Source organism: Diospyros lotus, chromosome 4, assembly GCF_014633365.1.
Source record: "Diospyros lotus cultivar Yz01 chromosome 4, ASM1463336v1, whole genome shotgun sequence".
NCBI lineage: Eukaryota > Viridiplantae > Streptophyta > Magnoliopsida > Ericales > Ebenaceae > Diospyros > Diospyros lotus.
Genome location: NC_068341.1, coordinates 15,748,753 through 15,776,096, shown reverse-complemented (window position 1 = coordinate 15,776,096; position 27,344 = coordinate 15,748,753). Strand labels below are relative to the sequence as shown.

At 39.8% G+C, this 27,344-nt stretch overlaps 1 protein-coding gene across 2 annotated transcripts; it reads left to right on the top strand.

The window, feature by feature from the left end:
• On the top strand, nt 1-27,344 carry LOC127799549 (probable protein phosphatase 2C 9). Of its 2 annotated transcripts, none has more exons than XM_052333678.1 (6): nt 1-157; nt 273-461; nt 1,736-1,975; nt 2,084-2,360; nt 26,501-26,655; nt 26,764-27,344. In XM_052333678.1, exons 2-6 carry the CDS (start codon nt 423-425, stop codon nt 26,911-26,913), a joined length of 861 nt encoding a protein of 286 aa, XP_052189638.1. In that variant the 5' UTR covers nt 1-157; nt 273-422; the 3' UTR covers nt 26,914-27,344. The 2 variants fall into 2 exon arrangements, with proteins under 2 accessions (XP_052189638.1, XP_052189639.1); XM_052333679.1 differs by having other exon boundaries at nt 1,732-1,975.

Here is a 27,344-nt window from a genome sequence, read left to right as displayed (position 1 = left end):
CCATCAATTTTTATATTAATGGGTATTTGTTGAGGGTCGACAGGGTTTACACGTTCAACGTTTTGCCTCTTCTTTCTCTTTCTGCCAACTCAACAAGTCCACCGTTTGAGCAACAAAACCTTTCGGTGCTGGAGCTTCCGTGGAGTCTTCGCGATCAGTAAGAGAAAATCTTGCGTCTCTCTTACAATTCCTAAATTCCCAATTGTGCTTTTTGCTTCCGCTTTCTGGGATTAAGGATCTTTCTTGTTCAATTCCTTTGTTCTGATTGTAAGGGTTCCTCCTCCGTGATGGTTTAGTTTGTGAATTTTGGGGAGATTCGTTGTCTTTTGAATTGGGTTTCGTATGGCTGTTCGATCAGAGGAAAGCAACTTCTAGATGTTATTTGTCTTGGGGAATTGGTAGTTTGTTTTGGCAAATTCTTGATGGAGAAGCTACTCTGCTTCAGTACTCCCTGCTTGAAGGTAATATTCTCACCTCGTTATATCTCTTCCATATCTTTAGCGTGTAATCTTCTCACCTTATTCTAGCTCTTAGATGTCTTGTATTTTATGGCGAGGAATTTTATCCCGGGTGTGAAAGCCAGCAATGAGGTATCGCATTAAGGAGATGTTTTTGCACTTGATTTTTGAGGGTTTCTTTATGTGTATTACAACCCTTTTTGGCTCAAGTTCAGTAGTCCAAACTTCTGCCTTGAAAAGGGGTAGCCTTCAAGAGGCCTTAAAAGGTTGCTCGTCTGCATGCAGGGGTAGGGTTGGTGGATATCATTCCCTCCCTGACCAGACAATGTCCGCGGTTTTTATACTAAATTCTTCTGCCCTAATAGAATTCTGTGTAGATTCTAGGCTGTTAGGTTAGTTGATTCTTCCTAATCTTAACTTTATAGTTGATCATCAATATTCTGTTGTGATCTCATAATTTCCAAGCTTATGTGCGGATTACCTGTAGAATCAGTTGATATTGGAGTTAGGCGCTCAATGGCTATTAGTGACTGTCCACATACTTTTTAATTCTCTTTTGAATGTTGGTTTTCCCATTGCACTTCCATGTCATCTGAAGTACCATTCGCCAACTAAAATGGAATTGCTAAGGACAGATGAGCACTTTATATTATGATTCTTGGCGTGCACTCTACGTTTCAATAAACTAAATAAATGCAAAAGAAAGAAAAAGGAAGGAAGAATCAGAAAACGACAACTAGGTTTTGCCAGTTTTCTACAGTAGGGTATATTTTAGCATAATTTGTGTCGTTATTAGGTTGTCAACTGTAAGATTATAGTTGTTTAATCTCAAGCTCCACTCAAGTTGAGACCCCTGTTCCGTTAAATAGTATAAAAATGTCAATAGGCCAATTTACTTTTCTGGTAAATCCAAATAGGTCCAGTGCCTAAACCAACCATAGAGATCCTTTCATATCAAGTGCAAGGTAAATCCTGAATGAGAACTCCTTAATAATGGGGATTGTGTTTGCAAACACAAGAACTATGATAAGAATCAATGAATATTTGTTACAGAGATTGCCAGCATATCTGCAATACCGTTTCCCACATCTGTGTCTGTACTATCTTTTTTAGCATGATTAGAATGCTAAAATTTCTGTTTACAGAATCTTGTTGTCTTAACTTTCACGTATAAGGTCTTCACTGCATAATTTCCTCTGAAGAATGATTTACTGTTTGGCTTTAATCTCTAGCTGATTTTGCCTCATTAACTGTTTTTTAATGAACTGGGAAGCCAGTGTCCAGAAAGTCATTCCTCTTGTAGCTCAGGTCAAGGAAAAGGCCACAGAGGTAGCATCAAGTATGGTTATAGCCTAATTAAAGGGAAGGCTAATCATCCCATGGAAGATTACCATGTCGCAAAGTTCATGAAGGTAGCAGATCATGAGCTTGGACTGTTTGCCATCTTCGATGGCCATTTAGGGGATGATGTGCCTGCCTATCTCCAAAAGAATTTGTTTACTAACATCCTAAAGGAGGTAGGGTGATTCAAAATTCTTATAATTTGTGGCCTGTTTAGCTTGGTTTCATACAAAAAAATTAGTTTCAATTGATGCTAGATTTCAGTATGGATTCAATTGTTCTAGGAAGAGTTCTGGATGGACCCAAGTAGATCTATTGCAAAAGCCTATTTGAAGACCGACCAAGCAATTCTTTCACAGAGTTCTGACTTGGGAAGGGGCGGGTCTACTGCTGTTACAGCAATTCTGATTGATGGCCAGAGGCTGGTGATAGCAAACCTTGGAGACTCACGAGCAGTTCTTTCAAGACAGGGTCAGGCGATACAAATGACCATAGACCATGAACCCAACACTGAACGAGGAATCATTGAGAATAAGGGAGGTTTTGTCTCAAACATGCCAGGTTATTCACAGTAATCATTGTTCTATGGCACCTAATTAAATCAGTTCCTTTATGAATTTACATGTGGATATATTAGTTTTTCTATTTTGGGAATGATTTATTGGTCGATTAATTGATCTGATCTTATTAACTGATTCTGTAGCTTTTCCTTTCTTTTTTTTTTCATGAAAGAAAAGGCCATAGATTGAGATGATTGGGGGTCTAGAATTCTTGTGGCCAACCCCACTAGTAGGATTATGGCTTGTGATTGTTGTTCTTTTTTTTTTTTTTATCCTTTTCTCCTATTTGGCACCAGTTATCAACAGGTTTGAGATGGAGGAAAAAAACGCTAAGCCCATGGTATCCTTATCCTCTCATTTCTTTGCATTTAGTTTCCAAAAAACTTTAGTGGAAGTATTGCTCATGCATTACACATATTGTATGATATTTTCTTTAAAGAATATATAATTCCAAGTAGTTTAGGAAAGACCTAGTTGAGTTGGATATTTGGGCATATTGATTATGCGTAAGATTGAAGGTCTCATTTATTATCTTAAGGCCAAACACAAATTGATTGTAAAATTCTTTTGAAGTTAAAAAGGAAGTTTTATTGGATGGCTACAAAACTGTTTTTGTTTTATGACTTAGAATGTTGGACGGTTAAGTACCAAATTATCAAAATATCAATATAGCTAAGATGAGAATGTCACAGTGGATGTGCAGCCATGCAAGAAAAAATAATAAGAAATAAGATCATAGGTAATAAAAATAAGATGTGAAAGTCATGATTTAGATGGTCTGGACATGTGAGAAAAATCAATAGATGCATTAAGACAATGGATGAATTGGAGAATATTTGGTACAAAGGAGGGAAGAAAAACCAAAGAAAACTTTGTGGGCAACCTCTAAATACGATATAGGATTCAATGGCCTTAAAGAGGATATGACCATGGATAGAGATTATTTGAGGTCTAGAATTCATGTAGCCGCACCTAGTAGGAGGATTAAGTCCTGTGATTGTTGTTTGAAGTAATTGATTTTTATTTTTATTTTTTTGTAAATGTAGTTATTATTTCTTAGCAAAAAATTAAAAAGAATAAAAAAGCGAATGTAGTTATTGTTATTATGCTTCACAAGCATTGGGCTAATGTCATTGGATTCCTAACCTTCATTTTCAGGGAGGAGATGGGTACCATTGTTGTCAGTTTGCTATTTTTATTATGCATGGAGATGTGATGTATTTTGTAGAAACGTTATGTTACCCACTAAGAGACCGAACTTAAATTGGTTCTCATAGTACTACAAAGTTTAAGTTCTTTTCCCCATATAAAAAGCTGCTAAAGGAAATTGACTAGATTGCCTATATGAAGCCTATGTATCATCCATCTTGATTGACAAAAGTTTATGTTCTGCAAAATGTTAAATTTCTTCTTTTCTGAAACCATTGAGGAAGAGTTTTCTTTTTCCTTCTGTCTTTTGTTTTATTGGGGTCAGGGTTTTTTTTTTTGGGGGGGGGGGGGGGGGGGGGGGGGAACAGGGGAGATAGGAAATGCTCTATTGGAAGATGCTCTATTGGAAGAACATGAGGAAAATGATTGAGTTGGCTGTTTCTGCTTCCATCAATATATAAGGCCTACAAAAGGTATCTGTGTCTCTTGTCTGGACTGTCCACTCCCTGACTAAGGGTTATCACAACTTAAGTTATTAACTAATTGATGCATTGGCCAAAACTAAACATTGCTTGACCTTTTTTCTTTTCTATCTTTACTGTAACTCGTCAACAGTAAAAGCAAAGAGGGTAAAGAAAAAAGAGCAATCCTCTTTTTGCCAAAAAAAAAAAAGGATAGAAAAGAAAGGCATTCCTTAACAAAAAGGCAAAGCCTCTCAATTCCCCTTTAAAAGCTCTTTTGTTTTATTCTCGCCATATACACCACATTTCACAAAAAGGAGGATGTTTCTTGCTAATCTCGAACTCCTTAGGTAACTCCTTACCCAAGTTTTAGAAGTTTCTGAAATGGAAGTGGGAATAACCCAATCAACACAAAAAAAAAAAAATGCAAAAACATTACTCCATAGCTATCAACCTACTGGACAATGTAGAAAAAGATGGTCCCTTGATTCTGTAAGTCCTTGCGTGTAAAGTATCAGTCAACTATTACATTCCTTCTCCTTGTGTTACTAAGGTAAGAATGAGTCCATGTGATCCTATCCATATTAAAAAGGCCACCTTATGAGGCATTGTTGCTCTCCAGATACCTTTCCAAGGAAAGTTTGTCAGCCCTCCATCCCTCAGCACCTCATAGAAGGACTAAAAGCTGCTAATGGGCTTGTCATATCTAGATGTCCTATCTTTACCAAGTAGTGAAGTAATAGGAAACCCCTCACCTGCAGCCAATTTTTCAATCTGAAAGAATGTCAGGCACTGTACATGAATTCTATCTCACCAATTATCTCTATCTATGGGCATATTTTCTGCAAAAGCCCTTATGACTGATTCATGCTTGAGAGTTTCCGATCAACTATCAAAGCCAAAAATTCCACCATGGGAAACATGCCAGACCTGAAAAGTTTTTGAAAACACTCCCATGTCTAAAAGTGGCCTAGAACTTTCTATAAATCTATGACCAAGAACAATAGCATTTAGCTACCACCACTCTGCTCCTAAGGCTATTAGTCTCAAATGCAGATGTCCAAAGCCACTTGCCTAGAAAGGCTTTATTGAAGAGACCAATCTTCCTAATGCTTGGGGATTATAGTCTTTGTTTCAATTAGCTAGATGGTATTTAACTTTACCCCTGTTCTACCTCTAAGAATGTCTCTTCAAAGTTTCTCTAACTCATCTCTAACTCATTAATAATTGAATCCAAAGCCAAAGAAGGGATATGGTATGAGTTGGAAAGCTAGATAGCATGTTTTATATTTACTTGCCCCTTCTGAAAGGTATTTGCTTCTTCGAAGAGGCTAACTTCCTTTCATACTTCTCTATAACTTCATTCAGCACAATTTTGGACTTAAAACTTAGAACCTAGAGGGGACTTAAGTAGTTGGAAGAGAACCAACTATAGAGTCCAAAATCTCATCTAGAACCTCTTGGTTAAGGCCATACTTAGGTAAACCAAGTGTATATGTGGGCCCATACACTGGAAGGCTAAGATTTGGTGACATCACCCAGCAACCCAAATTCCCTCTAGCAACTAGCTAATTCTACTTTATTTTGTTTTTATTTGGCAAATTGCTAAGAAAGGATTTGGGTTGCTAGGTGTTGTGGCCAAATCTTGGCCTTTTGGCATATAGGGATCACCTATTCACCTGCTCTAAGTCTTTTTCCCTTGGTTAACCACCCAAGCACTAGGGTTAGTAACTCTTTTCAAGGTGATGCAACGCACCAATTAATTTTTATGTACAAAATTTTGGCCACATAAGAACAACAAAAACATATCAAGCCTTACTGTAGATCCTTGATGTAATCCAATTGTAACTGGAAAAGCCTCATTATCTATTTTACATGTTCTGACATATGTTTTTGCTCCATGACACATATCTTTAGTAACATGTATATAAGTTATTGTTGCTAAACTACAACAATGAATTTATGTATGAGAGACTGTCTAAGGATGGCACAAGGGTGGCTATTTGGAGCGATGGATGACTCTCTTGGGGTGGAGCGATGGGTGAGGGGTGGTTGGCCCTCATAGGTGGACTGATGGGTGAGGGGTGGCTGGCCCTCATGTGTAGATTGATTGATGAGGGGTAACTAGCCCTCACGAGAGGACTGATGGGTGAGGGGTAGCTGGCCCTCAAGGGTAGACTGAGGGTGATCTTCGACACGAGAGAGGGTCTCTCGTTGGGGTGAGTGAGCACCATGAGAAAGGGTCTGTAGGTTACTTCGGGTTTGTGCCATGACGAGTGAGTCTTTCTTAGCCTTTTGTTGGTTTCCCATAGACAATGCCAATTGTTGTTGCCGAACTACAACAATGAATTTATGTATGGGAGATTATCTAAGGATGGCAAGAGGGTTGCTATCTGGAGCGATGGATGACTCTCCTGGGGTGGAGCGATAGCAATGGATGATTCTCTCGAGGTGGAATGGTGGCGATAGATGACCTCTCTGAGCGATGGATGACCTGTTTGGAAAGAAAATCGGTTAGGGGCGCAGGTGAGAATCCTTGTGCAGACCCTCAGATGCTTAGAGGGATTCTCACCTACGCCCCTAATCAATTTTCTTTCCAAGCAGGTCATCCATCGCTCAGAAGGGTCATCCATCTCTGTCGCTCCACCCTAGGAGAGTCATCCATTGCTCCAGATAGCCACCTTCGTGCCATCTTTAGACGATCTCCCATACAAAAATTCATTGTTGTAGTTCGGCAACGACATAAGTAATTCGTACCCTTCTTCTCTAAGACCCTCCATAAGACTTTGCTAAGTACTTTGTCATAAGCTTTTTTTGAATCCATAAACACCATATGTAATTTTTTGTTTATCTCTACATCTTTCCATTAGGTGTCTTAGCAAGTATATAGTTTCCATTGTTGACTTAAAAAGAAATTGGTTTTCAAACTCCTTCATTTCTCTTCTTAACCTCATTCTCTACCAAAGTTTATGGGTATGGCTCATGTCACAACCCTAAGGGTAAACATGTATTTTGTTAGAAAGATATAGCCACTTGTATTAACAGTTAGATGGGTGGTTAATTGGTTAGAAGATTGGATAGCTAACTGTACAACAGATTAGCTCCTTTTGGTTGTGATTCAATTAGAAGGCAGGTACTGCATAAAGTCCTGCGGGTATGAGGATGGGGATATGTTGAGCAATAACAGAAAACTCTTTCCCTCCAATTCTCTTTCTCTCTTATCTCTCTCTTCTCTCACTTTTTATTTCTAATTGAGAACCAAAATACCAGAATTGTCCAACCCTAATTTTGGGGCTTAACATTTGTGGTATCAGAGTAAGAACGTTTCTGGTTGTTGGGTAGTCGGTGGGAATCCATTGCGAAGATTGGTAAAGGTCAGTAATTGCTATTGATAGCAATTTTGACACATTCGGTGCGGGAATTGCGATTCAACTGATCACTAGTTGCAAGTCGCGATTGTTTGATAGCGGCAGATGGCAAAGGGCACTAGAATGAAGCAACTGGAGGTCAGGATGGAAGCTTTAGAATTTGGGATGTCACAAACTCATGAAGCGATGATTTAGAGTAGGGAAGATATGGCTGTTGTAAGAGAGACTTTACGCAGCGAGTAGGTGAAGAACAGGGAAACCATGGAGCAATACAAGGAGATCATGGAGCAATATGGTTAAAGACTTAATAGCATGCTGTCCTCATTGCCCCAATTCTGGTTGTCCTCGATTCCTCCACAGACTAATACCGACCCAATTTTGCCACACCAAGGCAGCCTCCCTAGATCTAACTAAATTCACAATACAGAGGGCTAATTGACTATGGAACTAGAAGTTCAGGTAAGGAGTTTCCACCCTCATACTAGTAACCACACACCCATACCACAATGAGAAATTCCAATGTTTAATGGGGTGAAACCAAGGTGGTGGATCCGACATTGTGAAAAGTTCTTTCAATTCTATTGGGTGTCCGAAGAGCAAAGGGTAAATCTAACCGCAGCCTGCTTGAATGATATGGTCGATTCTTGGTATCAAGGTTGGACCCAAGATGAGGGAAATGATGTGAATTGGGTGAAGTTTGCAGAGGTTGTGTGAATGATTTGGAGAAAGAAGCAATTGATGTAATTGAGGAGTTTAGCAAATTAAAACAAGAAGGATTGGTGGTGGAGTATCAAGTGAAATTTGAGGAGTTAAGGCCCATAGTATGTATTGTGCAACTAGGGTTGATGGAACAATACTTGGTATCCAGCCTTATTAGTGGATTGAGGGAGGAATTAAGATCAATGGTGAAGATAATGATGCCCACATTAGTGAGGCAAGTGGCTGAAAAGGCACGATTACAGGAACTTACATTGGAGGCCATTTTTAAGAAGCACAAACCCTTGTAATAGGCCAAGCCTTCTAGCTGGACAGCAAGCAGGAGGAAACTTTAGGCCTATTCTCACAGGACCTAATCAGGCAACACCTAAATCCCAGCCCAACAACAGTGCCCCTAAGAGCAATACTATGGAATAGAGGAGATAATTGGCGTTATGTTACAAATGTGGGGATAAATATAGCCCTGGGTACCATTGTAAGAGATAGTTGTTGAACATGGAAGGGTCCAATGAGGAAAAGGAAGCGAAGAAGAAGCTACGGAGGAAGAAGGCACTCCAGAGGAAGTCCAGGGGGAGAAATCTCCTTCCATGCCTTAAAAGGGAGTCCAATAGGTCAAATTATTAAGGTGAAGGGCCAAGTGGGGAAGAGGAGACTGATGGTATTAATTGATAGTGGTAGCACCCACAACTTCCTTAGTGAGGCCACCATTACAAGTCTAAGGTGTCAACTAATAGCTACCACCCCCCTATTGGTGATCGTAGCAAAAGGGAGCAAAATGTACAGCCACTACAAGTGTATGGGTTTCAAATGGTTAATGCAAGGGTAGGAATTTACGACAAATCTGAGGATCCTTGAATTGGGCGGTTGCGACATTATTCTTAGGGTTGGATGAGAACTGTAAGTCCTTTAACCTTTGACTTCAATAAGGGAAGAAAACTAACTTTGATGGGTAACCTTGAGCAGGGGGAATGTAAGATGATAGATGGAAGGAAGTTACATAAAATGATACTGAAGAAGGGCAGGCAAATAACATAGTTATATTCTATACAAGTTGTGGGTGGGGAAGAAGAAGGAGTATTAGAGGAGGAACATCGACCTACTACTAATTCTACTACTTTCCAGCTTCTCACTAAGGTACAATTTTCAGATGACTTGTGTTTACTTTTGAATGAATTTAAGGACCTGTTTGAAGAGCCAAATTCTTTACCACCCCAACAACCCCTAAATCATTCCATACACCTCAAGCCCAATTCAACTCCTGTTAATATAAGAGCTTACAGATATTCCTTGATACAGAAAACAAAAATTGAAAAACTAGTCAAGTCCATGATGAGTGCATCCATCATTCAACCTAGCCAAAGCCCTTATGCATCTCCGGTCCTTCTTGTCAAAAAAAAAAAAATGAAACATGGAGATTTTGTATTAATTATCAACTCAACTCAACTCTAACACCATCAAAAACAGGTTTCCCATACCCCTAATTGAGATCCTACTTGATGAATTTTTTGGTGCCAAAATCTTTTCTAAACTGGATCTTAGGTCCGGTTACTATCAAATTCGCATGAAGCCCTTTGATATTCCAAAAACAACCTTTAGGATCCACCAAGGGCTATATTATCGTCATGCCATTTGGACTTACCAATGCCCCGGCTACTTTTCAAGCATTGATGAACCAAATCTTCAATCCCTACTTGAGGAAGTTCATACTTGTTTTTTTATTTTATTTTATTACATCTTCATTTACACTCCCAACTTTGAACAACACATATCACACCTTCGAACTACTTTTAAGGTTTTTAAACCTCACCAATTGTATGTCAAGCTCTCCAAATGTACCTTTGTTGAGGAAAAAGTAGAGTATTTGGGCCATATAATTTCTGGTGAGGGTGTTAGGATTGATTCCAAGAAAGTGGCAACAATGGTGGCATGGCTTAGGCCTACTACAGCAAAGGAATTGAGGGGTTTTTTTAGGGCTGACAAAGTATTATTGGAAGTTCATTTAGTATTATGGTATGATTAGTGCAGAAATCCTCTTTTTTGGAGAATAATATGCTGTGTTTATTCCCTTCGGAATGCCACAAATATATAGACAATGGATCCTAAGACTTCTCCTAGATTTTAGAGATTAGATTCCTACTTTGTAGAACTAGATTACAACAACCTTAAATACAAACAAATCTAATAAAAAATAACTAAAAAAGATAAGATGTAACAACAATATAAATCAAGATAAATCACAGAGGATAAATCAGCAAATAACGAGCTCAACAGCTTGGCCCTTCATCAGCTCGGCCATTAGCTCGGCAACTCGGCCCTTTATCAGCTCGACCTTCCATCAGCTCGGCAGCTCGGACTAATAGCTTCTGATCTACACTCCCCCTCAAGCTGGGCTAAATATATTATTCAAGCCAAACTTGGTACTTAGTTCATCAAATACTTTTCTTTGTAATGGCTTAGTCAGAATATCTACGACCTGGCTGTTTGTAGAAGTGTAGCTGAGCTGAAAAATTCCTTCTTCTAATTTCTCTTTGATGAAGTGCCTGTCAATTTCTACATGTTTTATCCGATCATGGTGGACAGGATTTTTGGCAATACTGATAGCCGATTGGTTGCCACATAATACTAGTATTGGTTGTGCCATAGTCACCTATAACTCTTGTAGCAACTTTTTTAGCCACATACCCTCACAGAACCCATGAGTCATAGCTCTAAACTCAACTTATGTGCTACTCCTAGAAACCACTGATTGCTTCTTACTGCGCCAAGTAACTAAATTTCCCCAAACAAATGAGTAATATCCCGAGATTGACCTTCTATCAAAAATTGAACATGCCCAATCAACATCACTGTAGATTTTCATCCCTTTGTTCGTTGTTTTCCTAAACATTAACCCTTTGTTTGGAGTCAACTTTAGATATCTCAGAATCTGATATACAACCTCTAAGTGTCTTTCTCTAGGATCATTCATGAATTAGCTTACCACACTTACAAGAAAACCTATATCTGGTCTAGTATGTAACAAGTATATAAGTTTTCCCACCAATCTTTGATATCTCCCTTTATCCACTAGAGCACTTTCTTTGCTAACACCTAATTTTGAAGTGGTTTCCATTGGTGTATTAGCTAGTTTGCATCCCAACATACCTGTTTCAATAAGAAGATCTAGGGTATATTTTCGTTGAGAAACTGAAATTCCTTCTTTGGACTTTGCTACTTCCATGCCTAGGAAGTATCTTAGGTTTCCTAGATCTTTGATTTCAAATTCTCTTGCCAGGAATTCTTTAAGATCTTTATTTCGAAAATATTATCTCCCATAACAATTATATCATCAACATACACAATAAGAATAGATATTTGACCTTCCAAAGAATGCTTGATGAACAAGGTATGGTCTGCTTGACATTGACTATATCCATACTTTTTGATTATCTTTGTAAATTTCTCGAACCAGGCTCTAGGAGACTGTTTGAGCCCATAAAGAGATCTCCTTAGTTTGCATACCTTGTTTCTTGTGAGGTTAGTTTCAAATCCATGAGGAATTTCTATATATACTTCTTCTTTGAGATCTCCATTTGGAAAAACATTTTTCACATCTAATTGGTAAAAAGGCCAATCCAGGTTTATAGCTAGGGATAACAAGACTCTGATAGTATTCAATTTTGCCACCGGAGCAAAAGTTTCTTGGTAATCTATACTATAAGATTGAGTGAACCCTTTTGCAACTAGGTAGGCCTTAAATCTGTCAATTCTTCCATCGTTTTTGTATTTGACTATAAATACCCATTTGTAGCCCACAGGATGTTTTCCGGGGGTAATTCTGTAATCTCCCAAATCCCATTCTTTTTCAAGGCCTTCATTTCCTCAAGAACTACCTCCTTCCACTTAGGATGTTGAAAGGCCTCCAGAATAGTTTTAGGAACCTACACCTTACTGATATTTGATACAAATGTTCTGAAATTAGGTGAGAGACCTTTGTAAGAAATGTAATTGTGAATGGGATGTTGAGTGCATGATCATACTCCCTTTCTTAATGCTATAGGCCAATGTAAATCTTCATCTATAGCTAAAATTTCATAATTCTCACCAGCAGTCATGGTATTCTCCTTCTGTAACAATTCGGGATCCGGGTTCGGATCAAACTCTTAATTAATCCTAGGACATGCCGATTCCCCACTTTCTTTTTGTTTATACTTTTTTCTAGAATAAACTTGAAGTTCATGAGGATAAGAAAGATTATGACCAATAGGAGGTGAACTGAAAGAAGACTAATCTACTTCTGACTCCTCAGATTGAAAGCTGGGAGGAGAAGACAAATCTGTAGGGTTTGCAGGTGACTGAATTTCTAGCTATTGATTTTTAGGCTACTATTGGTATTCCCAAAACTGATATTCTTGAGGATTGTTTGGTGTATTCTCCTCCTGAATATCAGATTTGGGATAATAGGGTTGGTCTTCAAAAAAGGTTATATCCATTGAGGTGAAGAATCTCTTAAGACTTGGAGAGTAACATTTGTAACCTCTTTGGTGGGGAAAGTAGCCAAGAAATATACATTTGATGGACTTTGGGTTAAGTTTGCTCTAAAATTGAGGGTGAATGTAAACAAAAGAGGTGTAGCCAAAAATCTTGAGAGGAAGTTGAGAAAAAACCTAGGTGTGGGGAAAAGAAGCAAGGAGAAGTTGACTTGAGTGTAATGTTTGAGGATTCATGAGGGCATTCTATTTATAAGATAGGTGGCCGTAAGAATAGCCTCACCCCAAAAATATTTAGGAACATGCATGGAGAACAATAAGGATTTGACCACTTCCAATAGATGTCTATTCTTGCGTTTTGCAACCTCGTTTTGTTGGGGTGTATCTGCACAAGAACTTTGATGAATGATGCCTTGTTGTGATAGATAAGTGCCTAAAATGGTATTGAAGTATTCTTTGGCATTATTTGTTCTTAGAACTTGAATTTTAGCATTAAATTGCCTTTGCACCATGGAATGGAAGGTTTGAAAAATGTGGCCAGCTTCAAACTTTTCTTTCATGAGAAAGACCCAAGTAAGACGGGTATGATCATCAATAAAGGAAATAAACCATCGAGCCCCAATAACATTTTTGACTCTAGAAGACCCCCACACATCACTATGGATCAAAGAAAACAGATAGGATGGAGTGTAAATTTGACTATGATAATTAGTCCAAACATGTTTAGAATATTGACAAATTTCATATTGAAACATGTGTAAATCTGAATTCTTGAACAAAGAGGGGAACAATTTCTAAATGTAAGCAAAGTTTGGATGTCCTAATCTATAGTGCCACATCATAATTGCACTCTTATTTGAATGAAAAATAGAGAAACAAACAGGTGGAACAGAGTAGCAATTGCTGAAATTTACTTCAGTTTTTGAATCAATCATTTTAAGAACGTAGAGCTCTGAACATGCCTCAGCACTGCCAATCATCTTTCCCAAAGTTTGATTTTGAAATTGACACACATCTTTTGAGAATTTTGCAACACAATCCATATCAATAGTGAGTTTACAAATAGATAAGAGGTTGCAATCTAGGTTAGGCACAAAAAGTACAACATGTAGCTTGAAACTGGTGGACAACACAACTGATCCAATACCTGCCACCTTTGATAATGACCCATCGGCAATCCTTACCTTCCAATCTTTGTCACATGACTGAAAATTGGTTAACAGTGCACTATTTACAGTCATGTGGTCAGAAGCTCCTGAGTCAACAATTCATAGAGTAGATAGCTTACTTTTAGTGGTAAAAACATGTAGAGGGTTACCTTTGTGGGCTATAGAACCTGTTGCTATTGTAAAGGCCTGAAGCTGTGTTTTGCCAAAAGTATTTTGTAGCCACTCCATCTGTTCTTTGCTGAATAAGCTTTTGGATTTAAGGCAATAGCAGTGTCTTCGGTGGCTATTAGGTTACCCCTATGTCACGAACCTTGGAGATGAGCTAGGGTATGAAAGGAAGATCGAGAATAATAAGAAAAGAATTTGGGAAGAGATTAGTTTGGAGGGAGAGAACAAGAAGATAAAGGGAGGAGATCACCGAGAGAGAGAGAGAGAGTGGAAGAGAGAAATAGTATTCAATTCATTAATTCTGAATGCCCTCTTCCTACAGCTGAGGCTATATATATATAGCCTCATTTAGCTATCAGACAAAGCTCTCTAACCAACTAAGCTACAAGACAAAAAGGAAAAATAACAAAATAACAACATTCATGTGCTGTAACAGAAATAGCTCCTAACCAACTAAGGTAACTAATTACATTATTTCCCTTCTAATTACCCTTGGGAAATGATAATTTCCCCCACTTGAAATGTTTCTTGTCCCCAAGAAACTTATTACCACCTAGCCATTGCTTCTTTATCCAATGCCCGTCTTCTCTATCTGATTTTTCTTTCTTTCTTTCCTTGTCCTTCTAGGCCTTTTCTTCTTCCTCATTCTTAGGTATCCAAGATCAATTCCCGTCGTAATTCGTCCTAGAACTTCAATAGGAGCAATCTGATAGAGTTCAAGTTCAATACCAGCAGTCGTTGTTCCTACACCTCCATGATGCACCACAGCTGCACATTGAAAGATATCAACAACATCCTTGAAATGCAGCAATGGAAGATTGCAAATTTGCCTTGGACACTCATACCAAGGCTGTTTGTGAGCATTAGCATTAGGAGCTGCTACAACTTCAATTTCAACCAACAAATCATCCCTCCATGCAGTAGACAACAACTTGGATTTGCTAGTGGAAGTAAAAAACAACACAGCAACGGAAGTTTTGTTTCCTTCGGCAAAATCTTCGACTTCTTTAGCTATCTCCCTTAGCCTTCCTGCCAAAACCCGTACCGGGGGCTGTCTGATACCTATTTTAACCCTAGCCAAGGATGATTCAACGTTCTTTGGATCCAAAGACAAAGGAGCAATATACTTAGGGCCTTCTTTAACTGCATGTGGTCCATCACAATCTTGACCCAGCCTAGGATAAATGTTGCAGGTATTCCCACTCTTAGCTTCCTGTAGGTCTAGAATCGGAGGGAGAATTCCAGCTCCAATATCTGTATAGATTGCTGGTCCTTCAACCAGATTTTCTTGACCCAATGCTATTCCATTTCCCACAAAACTTCTGATCTGGAACACCACCAAATCCTTCCGCCCATGCACTAGCCACCCGGGGTAACGAGTTAGCTTTGGCTTCCTCTATCACTTCATCAATTGCTTCCCTATTATTTCCTTGCAGCCTTTCCGTAGATGCATCTTGGGGTATTGTTTTTTCTTCTAATTTCTCAATCACTGCAGCTGAATCCCTTGCCTGCCATCTTAACTTCTCCTTCGGTTGGTCCATTTCGAGAAATTCCTCATTGTTAAAACTTCCGTGATAATTATCGAAGTATTCAATGGGAAAGTTGTAATGATACTTCTTGATTAGTATCATTGCAAACTCCTGTAGCTTCTCATGGAACATATGGCCAAATTCCTCGCACTCTTCATGAATCCCACTGCTTGTTCATTTGTCCTTGTTGCTACCAACTAAAAATGCAGCATTCTTTGGCTTCCATTGAGGCTCCATTCCAGCTGAAAATGAAACATTCTTTTGCTGCAATTTAGGGCTCATTTGCTCCATGTATGCACTGCTCCAAATGGCCTCACGATCAGGTCGTCCCCCTGAAAATGCAGCACTCTTCTGCTACGACTGAGACTCCAATGTCCTCGTGCTTGCACTACTGCCCCTAGCAAACTTCTCATGAGCAGGACCACTAGAAGGCCAATAAACAGGCGCTTTGTACATCCACTTCTCTTCAGTATGCACCTCACAACAGTCGCCTTTGAAGCTGATCCAAGAGGCGGCAATTAATTGCAGGTTCTAGAGTCACCTAGAGCTACCAATTCTCCTAACTCGCCTGCTGCAAGTAGTCTCTGTACTTGTTGGAATCGTGTCGGTGACGCCAACCTATTTGTCTCCACAAGTCGGATACACTTCTGAATTTCACAACAATCTCCTATCAATACTTGAACCTTGATCGGCTACTAACTTACCAAAATCGTAGTTGAATCTGATTTTGCCTTCAAAATCTACTTGGGTTCACTATCGGAACTCTCTTGATCAGCGTCGAATTCAATTCCTGAACCGAAATGCTTACTCAGCTTCGCCTCCTTGTTCAATCGACGCTACTCCGGCTCATTGAAAATTGCCCAGCGCAGAGAAACAGCCTCTTAGATATTGCTGTTATCTATTTCGACAGCCGAATTCCAGCTTCGAAAATACCACCTGCTTCCCTCTCAAGATTCGAACAGGAGGGCCTAGATTAACAGGCGACAATCGCCTCACATTAGCATCGGAAACCACCAGATCCTGCTTCTCCCTTCGATTCCAAATAATAATTACCGAAATTATTGGCAAAGGGTCACTCACTTGTTGCGCCTTCCAAGTTCGAACTGAGGGGCTCGCTTGCTTGGAGATTAACACCTTCCAACGCCTAACCACCTTCCAGATCTCCAAAGTCGCTGGAACACAGCCTAGCCAAGTCTCCGCCAAGTCTCCTTCGAGTTTTCTCAATCCATACCTAATCACTGAGTCAGATTTCCCTACCTTCAACTCGAGTTGAAAGTTGAAACCATAGCCATGCAGTTACCACCCAATCATCGACTAACACCACCGTCTCTACTGTCGCTTGCTAGAATCGGCTCTGCTTGCGATGGCTGTGGATTCAACAATCTTCTCCGTCTAAATTGCTGTTCGACCAACCTCCTGGCCTAACTTCGTGCCTCGCCCTAATCAGAATTGAGAGAACTGCGTCTTCTTCTTTCAGCCTTAGTGTTGCCTCTCTAGAACGAGTTAGAACCTTCTTCCGATCAGGGTGGGTCGCTCTCTAAGGCCACCGGTTTGTTTCACTAGTATGGGTCGGAGCTTTCGATCAAGGTGGCAATGCTTGATTGCCACCGGTTTGCTTCACCAGTTGGGATTGGAACTTCCGATCAGAGCTGCAGCTCACTCGGCCCTGAGAAACCCACTAAAATCGCTACCTTCAAACGAATCAGAACCACAGCCAAGAATCATTGCTCTGATACCAATTTGTCATGAACCTTGGAGATGAGCTAGGGTATGAAAGGAAGATCTAGAATAATAAGAGAAGAATTTGGGAAGAGATCAGTTTGGAGGGAGAGAACAACAAGAAGATAAAGGGAGGAGATCACTGAGAAAGAGAGAGAGAGAGTGGAATATTAGAGAGAAATAGTATTCAATTCATTAATTCTGAATACCCTCTTCCTATAGCTGAGGCTATATATATATAGCCTCATTTAGCTATCAGACAAAGCTCTCTAACCAACTAAGCTACAAGACAAAAAGGGAAAATAACAAAATAACAACACCCATGTGCTGTAACAGAAATAGCTCCTAACCAACTAAGGTAACTAATTATATTATTGCCCTTCTAATTACCCTTGGGACATGACACCCTACTCCGCCTTTCACGTGCTGGTTTCCAATCCGGAGGCTTGCCATGGATATCCTAGCATGTATCCTTTGTGTGACTGGTCTTGTGACAATGGTCACACCAAGGACGACCCTTCTTTCACTTGATATTTGTTGGGTTGCTTCCTCGGGTAAATAGGGCAGAGTGTTCTAGGCTTGGATTTGAAGGCTTTAACATGAATTTTAGCCTACTTTCTTCTCTACGAACCTCAGCAAACACCTCCTTGACACTTGGTAGAGGTTTTGTACTAAGAATCCTACCTCTCACACCATCTAGATTTTTATTTAAACCAACCAGGAACTTATACAGTCGTTTCTTCTCCACTATTTTTTTGTATTGTGCTGAATCTTCACTACACTTCCATTGAATAGTGTCACACTTATCTAGTTGAAGCCAAAACTTATTTAAGGAATTGAAGTATTGAGTGACTTGAGACTCACCTTGCCTTAGATCATCGAGAATACTCTCTATCTCAAACAACTCGGAGGTATTCTCAATATGGGAGTAGGCTTCCCTAGAAGCCTCCCAAATTTCTTATGTTGTGTCGTATAACAAGAAATTCTCACCCATCTCATTGTTCATTGAATTAATCAGCTAAGACATCACCATGTATTTCTCGGCCTTCCAGATCTGGTGCTATGATTCCTCCTCCTTCAGTTTGCTGGCAACTCTGGTTAGTTAACCATCTTTTCCTTTTCCACATATAAACATCATCACCAATTGTGACCATTGAATGTAGTTTTGGCCATTCAATTTGTGACTGGTGATAATAAACGAACTGTTGTTATCCATGTTTAAAAAATTAGTGGTTGGAAAGGAATAATCTCAGATGACTGGCTGCTTTTGCTAGCCATGATGTAAGTCAATCAGGTCCGGCGACTATAGAAGGAATGGATTAGTGAGGCGGTGGATAAAGGCTAGGGTTAACAAAGAGAAAGGGAGAAAAGAGCCTAGCTCTGATACCATGCAGAAATTCTCTTTTGGGGAGAATAATATGCTATGTTTATTCCCTTGGGAATGCCACAAATATATACACAATGGATCCTAAGAATTCTCCTAGATTTTAGAGATTAAATTCCTACACCTTATACTTTGTAGGACTAGATTACAACAACCTTAAATACAAACAAATCTAATAAAAAATAACTAAGAAAGATAAGATGTAACAGCAATATAAATCAAGATAAATCACAGAGGATAAATCAGCAGATAACGAGCTCAGCAGCTCGGCCCTCCATCAGTTCGGCCTAACAGCTTCTGATCTGCAATCAGTAAACCCCTAACAGAGCTGCTCAAGAAGGATAGTTTCCCATGGAACCCCAAAGCTGAGACATCTTTCTTAGCTTTAAAGAAAGCCATGACTCAAGACCCTGTGTTGGCATTACTAGACTTCTCCAAGCCTTTTATAGTGGAAACAGACGCATGTGATAATGGGATGGGGGTTGTACTTATGCAAGAGGGTAGGCCATTGGTGTATATCAACCAGGCCTTGTCCCAAAAACACTCGAGACTAAGTGTGTATGACAAAGAATTGTTGACTATGTTGGGGGCAATGGATAAGTGGCAGCACTATTTGGAAGGGAGTCCTTTTGTAATCAAAATGGATCACGAGAGTCTACAATTCTTATCACAATAGAGGTTGCATACTCACTTGCAGCGAAAAGGGGTTTCCAAATTAAGGGGATTGGACTACACTATCCAATACTGAAGGGGTAAGGAGAATATTGTAGCTGATGCACTATCAAGGAGGGAAGAAAAAGGTGGTTGCCAGGCCATTACAACTGTGGTTCCAAATTGGGTTAAGGAGTTGGCGAGGAGTTATGAGCAAACAGGGTGGCTGAAGGAGCTTGTAGCCCAATTAACTGTGTGTCATGGACCTAGCCTAGGGTTTAGCCTAGGGTTGGATTGGAAATTGGAAGAATGATGGGAGAATTTAGAAGAAGAATAAGGAAGAACAGAAATTGAGGGAGGGAGAGAGAGAGAGAATTTAGAGAAAGGAAATTAGACTTCAATTCTCAATTCAAAACATAATCCTCTCCTCTTACAATTAACATTTTTATAGGTATGGCTAGCTACTTAACTAATTTCTAACAGCACCCGTGTGCTCCTAACAACTTGCCAAATATCCCTAACAAACTATTATACCCTATTACAATAATCCCCCTTTATTGCTCCTAGGGTCATGTCAATTCTCCCACCTTGAAAGGTTTTTTGTCCCCAATAAACTTATTGCAACCTAGCTATTGTTTCTTTATCCAATGCCCGCTTTTTCTATTTGGTTCATCCTTCTTTCTTTCTTTCTCCTTCTAGGTCTCTTTTTCTTCATTCTTAGGTTCTCATCAACTAGAACAAAAATGATGATCATTTCAGTTAAGGCTGCATCTCCCTCCAAGGAATAACATACAATTTCCCTTGGGTTTGCAATAGCTACCAAATTAAGATTGTTGATACGCATAGTCTAAGGATCCAATACAATGCCAAGACCTGTTAATATGTCCACATCAAATGCCTTCAATGACTTTAGCCGCTCCCTGTCGCAGGTGGCAGTTGAATCCTGCAACTCTAAAGTCGTCAAATGATGTTCATTCTGAAATTCACCCATTCGATGGGTTACCATGTGTTTCCCTCTCCTCATCATCTTTAATCTTAGCTATTTTGAACCCAGATGATTGACTAACTAGTTCTCCAGCCATCTATTCATCCTTCAGTTCAATAGACACGCATTCAGACTTGCCAATTGGAGGAAGAACCAACATAGCAGCGTGAGTCTTGTTCTCTTCGATAACACCTTTGACTTTTTCAGCTACCTTTGGCTTCCAAAATTCCTCACCACTTTGAATCGGCTACAGGTGGAGAGAACTACTTTCAGAGTTATAACTCGTAGAAGATTTCCCTTAAATGAAAGAGAAATCAACATCTCTTTTTTCCGCGAGTGTGACCTGCCAACCTTCATTAGGCACATCCAAATGTATTAACTCCTCCCTTGGTTGTAAAACAACCTTAACTACTTTTTCTGTTAGAATTTCCTATTTCCATGTCGGCAGTCCAACAACATCTTCTTCTCTGTGTTTGTTGGAATTTTTCAGAAGCTCACTCTCCATAGCTTCCTTCTCCAAGAATCCTCTGTTACAATAATTCAATCCTAATGATTGCTTGTTTGAATCAATCATCTTCTGGTGAGAACTTCCTGGCTAGTCATCTAAAATGTTTCTTTTTGGTTTCTCAAAGAATTTAGTGGGAAAACTGTAATGATACTTCTTGATCAGTATCCTTGCAAACTCCTGCAACTGCTCTCATATCATACAGCCAAATTTCTCGCACGTTTTGCTAGCCCAAGGGTCTAATGACTGTTCTCGTGCCTCTTGATTCAACCCAAACTCCTCATGATTTTTGTTGAATGAAAACGCAACATTCTTTTCCTGCAGTTGAGGTTCCAATCGTATCGTGTGTGCACTGCCTCCTTTGGCTTCACGAGCAGGGCACCCTACTAAAAATGCAGCATTCCTCTGCTGCACTTGAGACTCCATTGGTCTCATGCGTGCACTACTCCTCCTGGACAAAATCTCACAGGCTGGAAAAGCAATAGGCTAAGAAACCACAGCTCGTTCCATCCTAAATCCCACACTTCTCGTCTGTCACGCTTCCGCAACTCAATGAATTGAGGATCATTGGCTTAGGACTGCCTTCAAAACTCCACTCCCAGCTGCTACGAACTTTGCTGGAATTAGATACCAAAATTGTCACACTTCTTAGCCGACACCCAGACCTATTCCGCCACCTTCAGAGCCACCAAGAACTGGTCGAAGGACTCGCCTGACCTACTTCACCTCCCAACGACAACAAGAATTGCCAAACTTCCGCCGAACCAGCTTTGATCACCCTCAAGACCAATTGGCTCCGTTACTATCCTTCAAAGTCGCCTCAATCCATTTTGAGGAGCACCTCGCTTGGTGATGATCTATCCTTGATTCCTTAGGAATCAGATCGGAATTGTTGGCCAATAGGTTCTGTTGAAGCTCCTTGACAGTTCACTCATATCGCCTAAATTTCACAACTGAGGATTGATCGGTTATGTTCACCATATCGCTGGAATTCGCCTAGCTTTGCTTCGGCGTATGGATAAGTCAGATCAGAATGACTGAAATTATCTCCTCGTTTGACAAGTTGGATCAGAATGATTGAAATGATCTCCTCGTTTGATCAACACTAATCTGGCTCGCCGAAAATCACTCGAACCTCTGCTTCGATCACGCCTTCCTTCTCGCTATCTACTCACGATCAAAGTGAATTCAATATTACCAGTGGAGTCCCCACCCAATCATCGACCACTAGTTGGAATTCACCTGGATTCTTGAATCAATCTTGATTCCTTTCGAATACTTGCACTCGCCTATCACACCATAACCAAGGGAACTCGTCAGAGTCCGTGTATTCGCTAGTATCACCCGAAGTCTCTACTCTATCGATTCCCTCCAAGAGTCATCGGAATCAACTGCTACCGATTGTAGGAATTACAGCCAAGGAACGTTGGCTCTGATACCATTTTTCATGGACCTAGGGTTTAGCCTAGGGTTGGATTGGAAATTGGAAGAACGAAGGGAGAATTTAGAAGAAGAATAGGGAAGAACAGAAAGTGAGGGAGGGAAAGATCAAGAGAGAGAGAGAGAATTTAGAGAAAGGAAATCAGACTTCAATTCTCAATTCAAAACATAATCCTCTCCTCTTACAATTGGCCTTTTTATGGGCATGGCTAGCTACTTAACTAATTTCTAACGGCACCCATGTGCTCCTAACAATTTGCCAAATATCCCTAACAAACTATTATACCCTATTACAATAATGCCCTTTTATTGCTCCTAGGGTCATGATACTGTGCAGCCTTCAGGAACTTCTTGTTGTACACTTTCAAATGGATTGGTACGGTTTAAGGGAAGATTAGTGGTGGGAGATGACAAACCCTTAAAGGAAACGATCTTAAAGGCACTTCATTGCTCACCGTTGGGGGGTCATTCCAGTGTACGGGCTACATATCACAGGGTGAGGCAACTATTTTTTTGGCATGGCAGAAGAAGGAAGTCGTGGAATTTATGTTGTCATGTGTAACTTCTCAACGTCGTAAATAGGAGCAAGTTTCTTATCCAGGTTTACTACAGCCCTTAGCCATCCCTGAGCAGGCATGGGAAGCGATTTCTATGGATTTTGTGGAAGGTTTGCTAAGATTCGAAGGGAAGGATGCTATAATGGTGGTGGTCAATCAACTAACTAAATTCGCCCATTTCATCAGCTTAACCCATCCCTTTATAGCTAAAGAGGTGGCACGAATGTTCGTTCCTAGATTTAGTGGAAAAAATTCATGGAGTACCCAAGTCCATTGTATCAAACAGAGATAAAATCTTTATAAGTGTCTTTTCGTAAGAATTATTCAAGAAATTGGGGTGGGATGTATATCATCCACAAACAGATGGCCAAACCAAGAGGGTTAACTAGTGTCTTGAGGCTTACCTAAGGTGTATTCTATTTTGTCACTCCTAAGAGGTGGAACAAATGGTTGTCCCTAGCACAATGGTGGTACAATTCCAGCTACCATAGTGCTATTAAGAGAAATCATTTTGAGGCAATGTTTGGGTATAAACCTTCACTATTGTCTGCCATTTCTGATTCCCCTCCTACTATGGCTGCCATGGGGCACTACTTACAACAAAGGCAGCAAATGTTGGCAGTTCTTAGGCGAGAACTAACCACAACCCAAAACCGTATGAAGCAGGTAGTCGATAAAAAGAGGAGAGATAGATCATTCAACGTCGGGGACAAGGTCTACTTTAAGGTCAAAAGGTTCTTACAATACCCCTATACATCAATTTGAGCTTCTAAACTAAGTCCCAAATACTTCGAGCCATATCCCACCGTGGCTAAGGTGGGCAAAGTTGCTTATAAGTTGCAGCTTCCAGAGGGAGTGAACACCCATCCTGTATTCCATGTCTCACTACTTAAGAGATCTAAAGAGTCAAGTGCTTCTACTAGCCAAACTTTGCCACCTGTAGCGAAAGAATTGGAGAAAGTGGTAGAGCCTCGTGCCATTGTGGAGAACGAGTCGTGTACCAAGGGTCTTTACCCTTAACCCAAGTTTTGGTGCAATAGTCCCATCTACATCCTGATCACACCACCTGGGAGTATCTTCCTGATTTGCTAAAGCAATTTCCAAGGGCTACCAAACTACTCTTAATTCTTGAGAACAAGAATTGTTTGAAGGCGAGGGGATTGTCACGACCCTAAGGGCAAACATATATTTTGTTAGAAAGATATAACCACTTGTATTAACAGTTAGCTAGGTGGTTAATTGGTTAGAAGATTGGGTAGCTAACTATACAACAGATTACCTCCTTTTGGTTATGATTCGGTTAGAAGGCAGGTACTACATAAGGCCTACGGGTATGAGGATGGGGGATATGTTGAGAAATAACAGAAAACTCTTTCCCTCCAATTCTCTTTCTCTCTTATCTCTCTCCCTTTTCTCTCTCTTCTCTCATTTTCTGTTTCTAATCGAGAACCAAAATACCAGAATTGTCCAACCCCAATTCCAGGGCTTGGCAGCTCATTAGCTTGATTCCTCTATTTTTGGGCTACATAAGAACACAAGGGAATATGTTGTTTGAACCACAGAACTACTCTCTATATTTGAAATGAAAGTCAGAATCTTAGAAGTCTGAAATCCGAGATGTCCAAAATAACAACAAACCAGATAGACTTGTTGCCAAGTTCTGTTTTTAATTTAGAATATTTCCTATTTGGCCAACACCCCACCATTGCTATATGTGGAGAATTAGGGTAAGAACGTCTCTGTATTTCATTGAATGGAATGGAGATATATATACAGTAGAGAATTTACAGATATGGAAAAGGAGCAGATTTTCCTAATCACCTAATTAAGGTAAGATTCTATATACAGGAGGCTAATTATATCCTTAATTCTAGCCTTAAATCTCCATACTGAATTCCAGAATTCTCAGCCTTGAGTCTTGACAATCACAGCCTTGATTCTCGACACTATAGATGGATGCTATTTGGAATTCCAAAACAACCAGACAGAATTTGATTAATCAGCGGTAGTCCAGTTGTTTTCAGCAAGCTGCAGATGCTATACACAACTCTCTGGTCTTGTTAAAGGCTTAAGGAGAGACTAATGCCATTTTAGTTATATACTCCTACATATATTCATTGCACAAGTAGCAACAGTATTTACTAGTTTGTAGCAACGGCAAGGGGCTCCTTGGTGATTAGTAAGTAGGCCGCAACATCAAGTTTTGGAAGCATTCTCTTTCCAAAGCAAGGATAAGGCTGCATACAAAAATGACAAAGTCTCGACCCTTGCAAAGTGGGGAGCTTCGTGGACTGAAGACATCCTTTTGTCTAACGTTATGTATATCCTCTAAAGCTATTTTTTTTTGGGAGGCAAATAGTAATAGTAATAAAAATAAATAAATAAAGAGGATCAGCCAATTTCAATGTCAAAAGTTATGGCTCTACTGTTAATTAATTTTATTTGTGTGTAAGGATCTTTGATATACGTAATATGGGTTTTATAATTGCCTAAGGTTCCTTGATTGGACTTCTCTTTCCAAATGAGATATCTTCTTTTTTGGGAAGATTGGGTCACACACCGAGATATTTGGAAGCCATCCCATCCACCCTTCCTCTTTCCTCCTCCCTGGCCTTATTTAGTAATATCTGTTTCTTTTAATAATTTCTTAGCAAGACTCCTTCCCGTTATTCTGGTGCTAGTATCTTGATTTATTTTCTCGTCAAAATATATGTGGCATTATGTTCCCATTCTACTTTTCTTGTGCAACACCCTGCACTGGGACACAGGTACAGTCATGAGCTTCATTGTCTTATATAGCATTTAAAGGTACAAATTCATTACTGTAAAGTGGACCTCTAGAAATAGCAGCACCCAATTCACAAAGTTGTGATTGTTGTAGCCACCTAGACAGGCTAGATTGCGGCTGCACTAATTTTGGAGTTCGCAGACAATTTTGATCAGTGGATAGTCTGAAAATAACCTGAAATTTGACCGAGTGTTTGTGACTTCACAATTTTAACTCTCTTGGAATAGTAAACCCCCTCTACACTTCTAGGGTTAAAGGGGTTCCGCCTATTTATAGCTGGTTTGAAGCCTGGATAAAGAACAAGGGTTGCATTAAGCAGCTCATAGCTAGTGTAAAAGTTATTGGATCAAACATCATGAATTCTAGGCAAATGACTGGATCCCCACCGAATGGGATTAAGGCTTGTGATTTATGTTGTTGTTTAACTCTTTTGGAATGCAACATTATGCAATGTCTTTGCCTGATGGATACAAAAATAAAGAAAGGTAAACAGTTTGTACAGTTTGCTACCTCTTGCCACAATCAGAACCTATGGTATTTTAGCTTCTAGCAACAAAGAAAAGTCAGGACCAAAAATTTAAAAAATATTAAATAATAATTGAGTAGAAGTGAACTTTCATTTTGATAAATAATGAATAGAACTGAATTTGCAGGGCTATTCGTTCTTATTTAAGTTTTGGAGTTGAACTTGGAAAGCCAATTCTGGCTTGTCTTGAGGGGAGCCAATGGGATGGATGGGTTATTATGCTTCAGGGGCTCTTCTAACGTGGAACAATAGATGACGTGGCAAATTGGCAGTTAGAGCTGTTTTTTTAAATATTTTTCTTGGCAATTTTTGGCACTTAAAATAAGTTTGCAGTCTATTTTTACACTACATTCTTTGCATATCCAATTTGCTTGTATTGTTAATTGCACGCCGTGCAGCCAACTGGAACATACATTTATGATTTATGTGAATAGGCGGTATATAATTCTTTTAGTTGAAAGAACTTAATGGTGCGTGATCAAAAAACAAGTCTCCTAGTATGTATATATCGAGACTGATCTCTGCTGCACCTGCACCTTATTCACCTTTCTATCAGGGGATGTTCCTCGAGTGAATGGACAGTTAGCTGTGTCTCGTGCTTTTGGGGATAAAAGCCTTAAATTACATCTGCGCTCAGATCCCGACATTCAGGAGGCCGCCATCGATTCCAGCACCGACATTCTCATCCTCGCAAGTGATGGCCTTTGGAAGGTAACGATTCTCTCCCCCCAAAACCTACCTCTTCCTGCTTCAACATGACTACCGTCTCTCCAGATAAGTGTGTGCATCCAAGAATAAAAACAAAAAATTCCTGTCCAGGTACTGTCAAACCAGGAGGCAGTTGATATCGCCAAGACAACCGCAGACCCACGAAAGGCGGCGAAGCAATTGGTTGCAGAAGCGTTGAAGAGAGACAGCAAAGACGATATATCGTGCTGCGTGGTTAGATTTGGGGGGTCAAAGCTGTAGATTGAATCCGTGTTTGGGTTGCTGGGTATAGTTGAAAATTTGAAATAAAGAGTTTCCGAATCATGCTGAAGCTGGCTGGGAGTACAACGCAATTGGGATGAGCATCGCCCTCGCACGCGCCCTCTCCCTCTCCCTCTCAAGTTCCTATCCATTAATGCAAATGCGACTCCAACAACATTGCCAGAACCCAGAAAAGAATAGCAAAGGAATAATGAAAAGCATCCGCCGCCGTATAAAATTTCACTTTTTTTCCTTGTTAAAGTTCCTTTGAACGCGATGTGTTTAGTTTTTATTAATTGTGAGTAAAGGTTAATAATAAACAAACAAACAAACAAAAAACTGCCTTTGTTGATAAAAGAAACTACCAGTGTGGTTAAGTTAAATTTTAGGGACAAAAAACTATTCCATTCCATCAATTTCGATTTCAACAA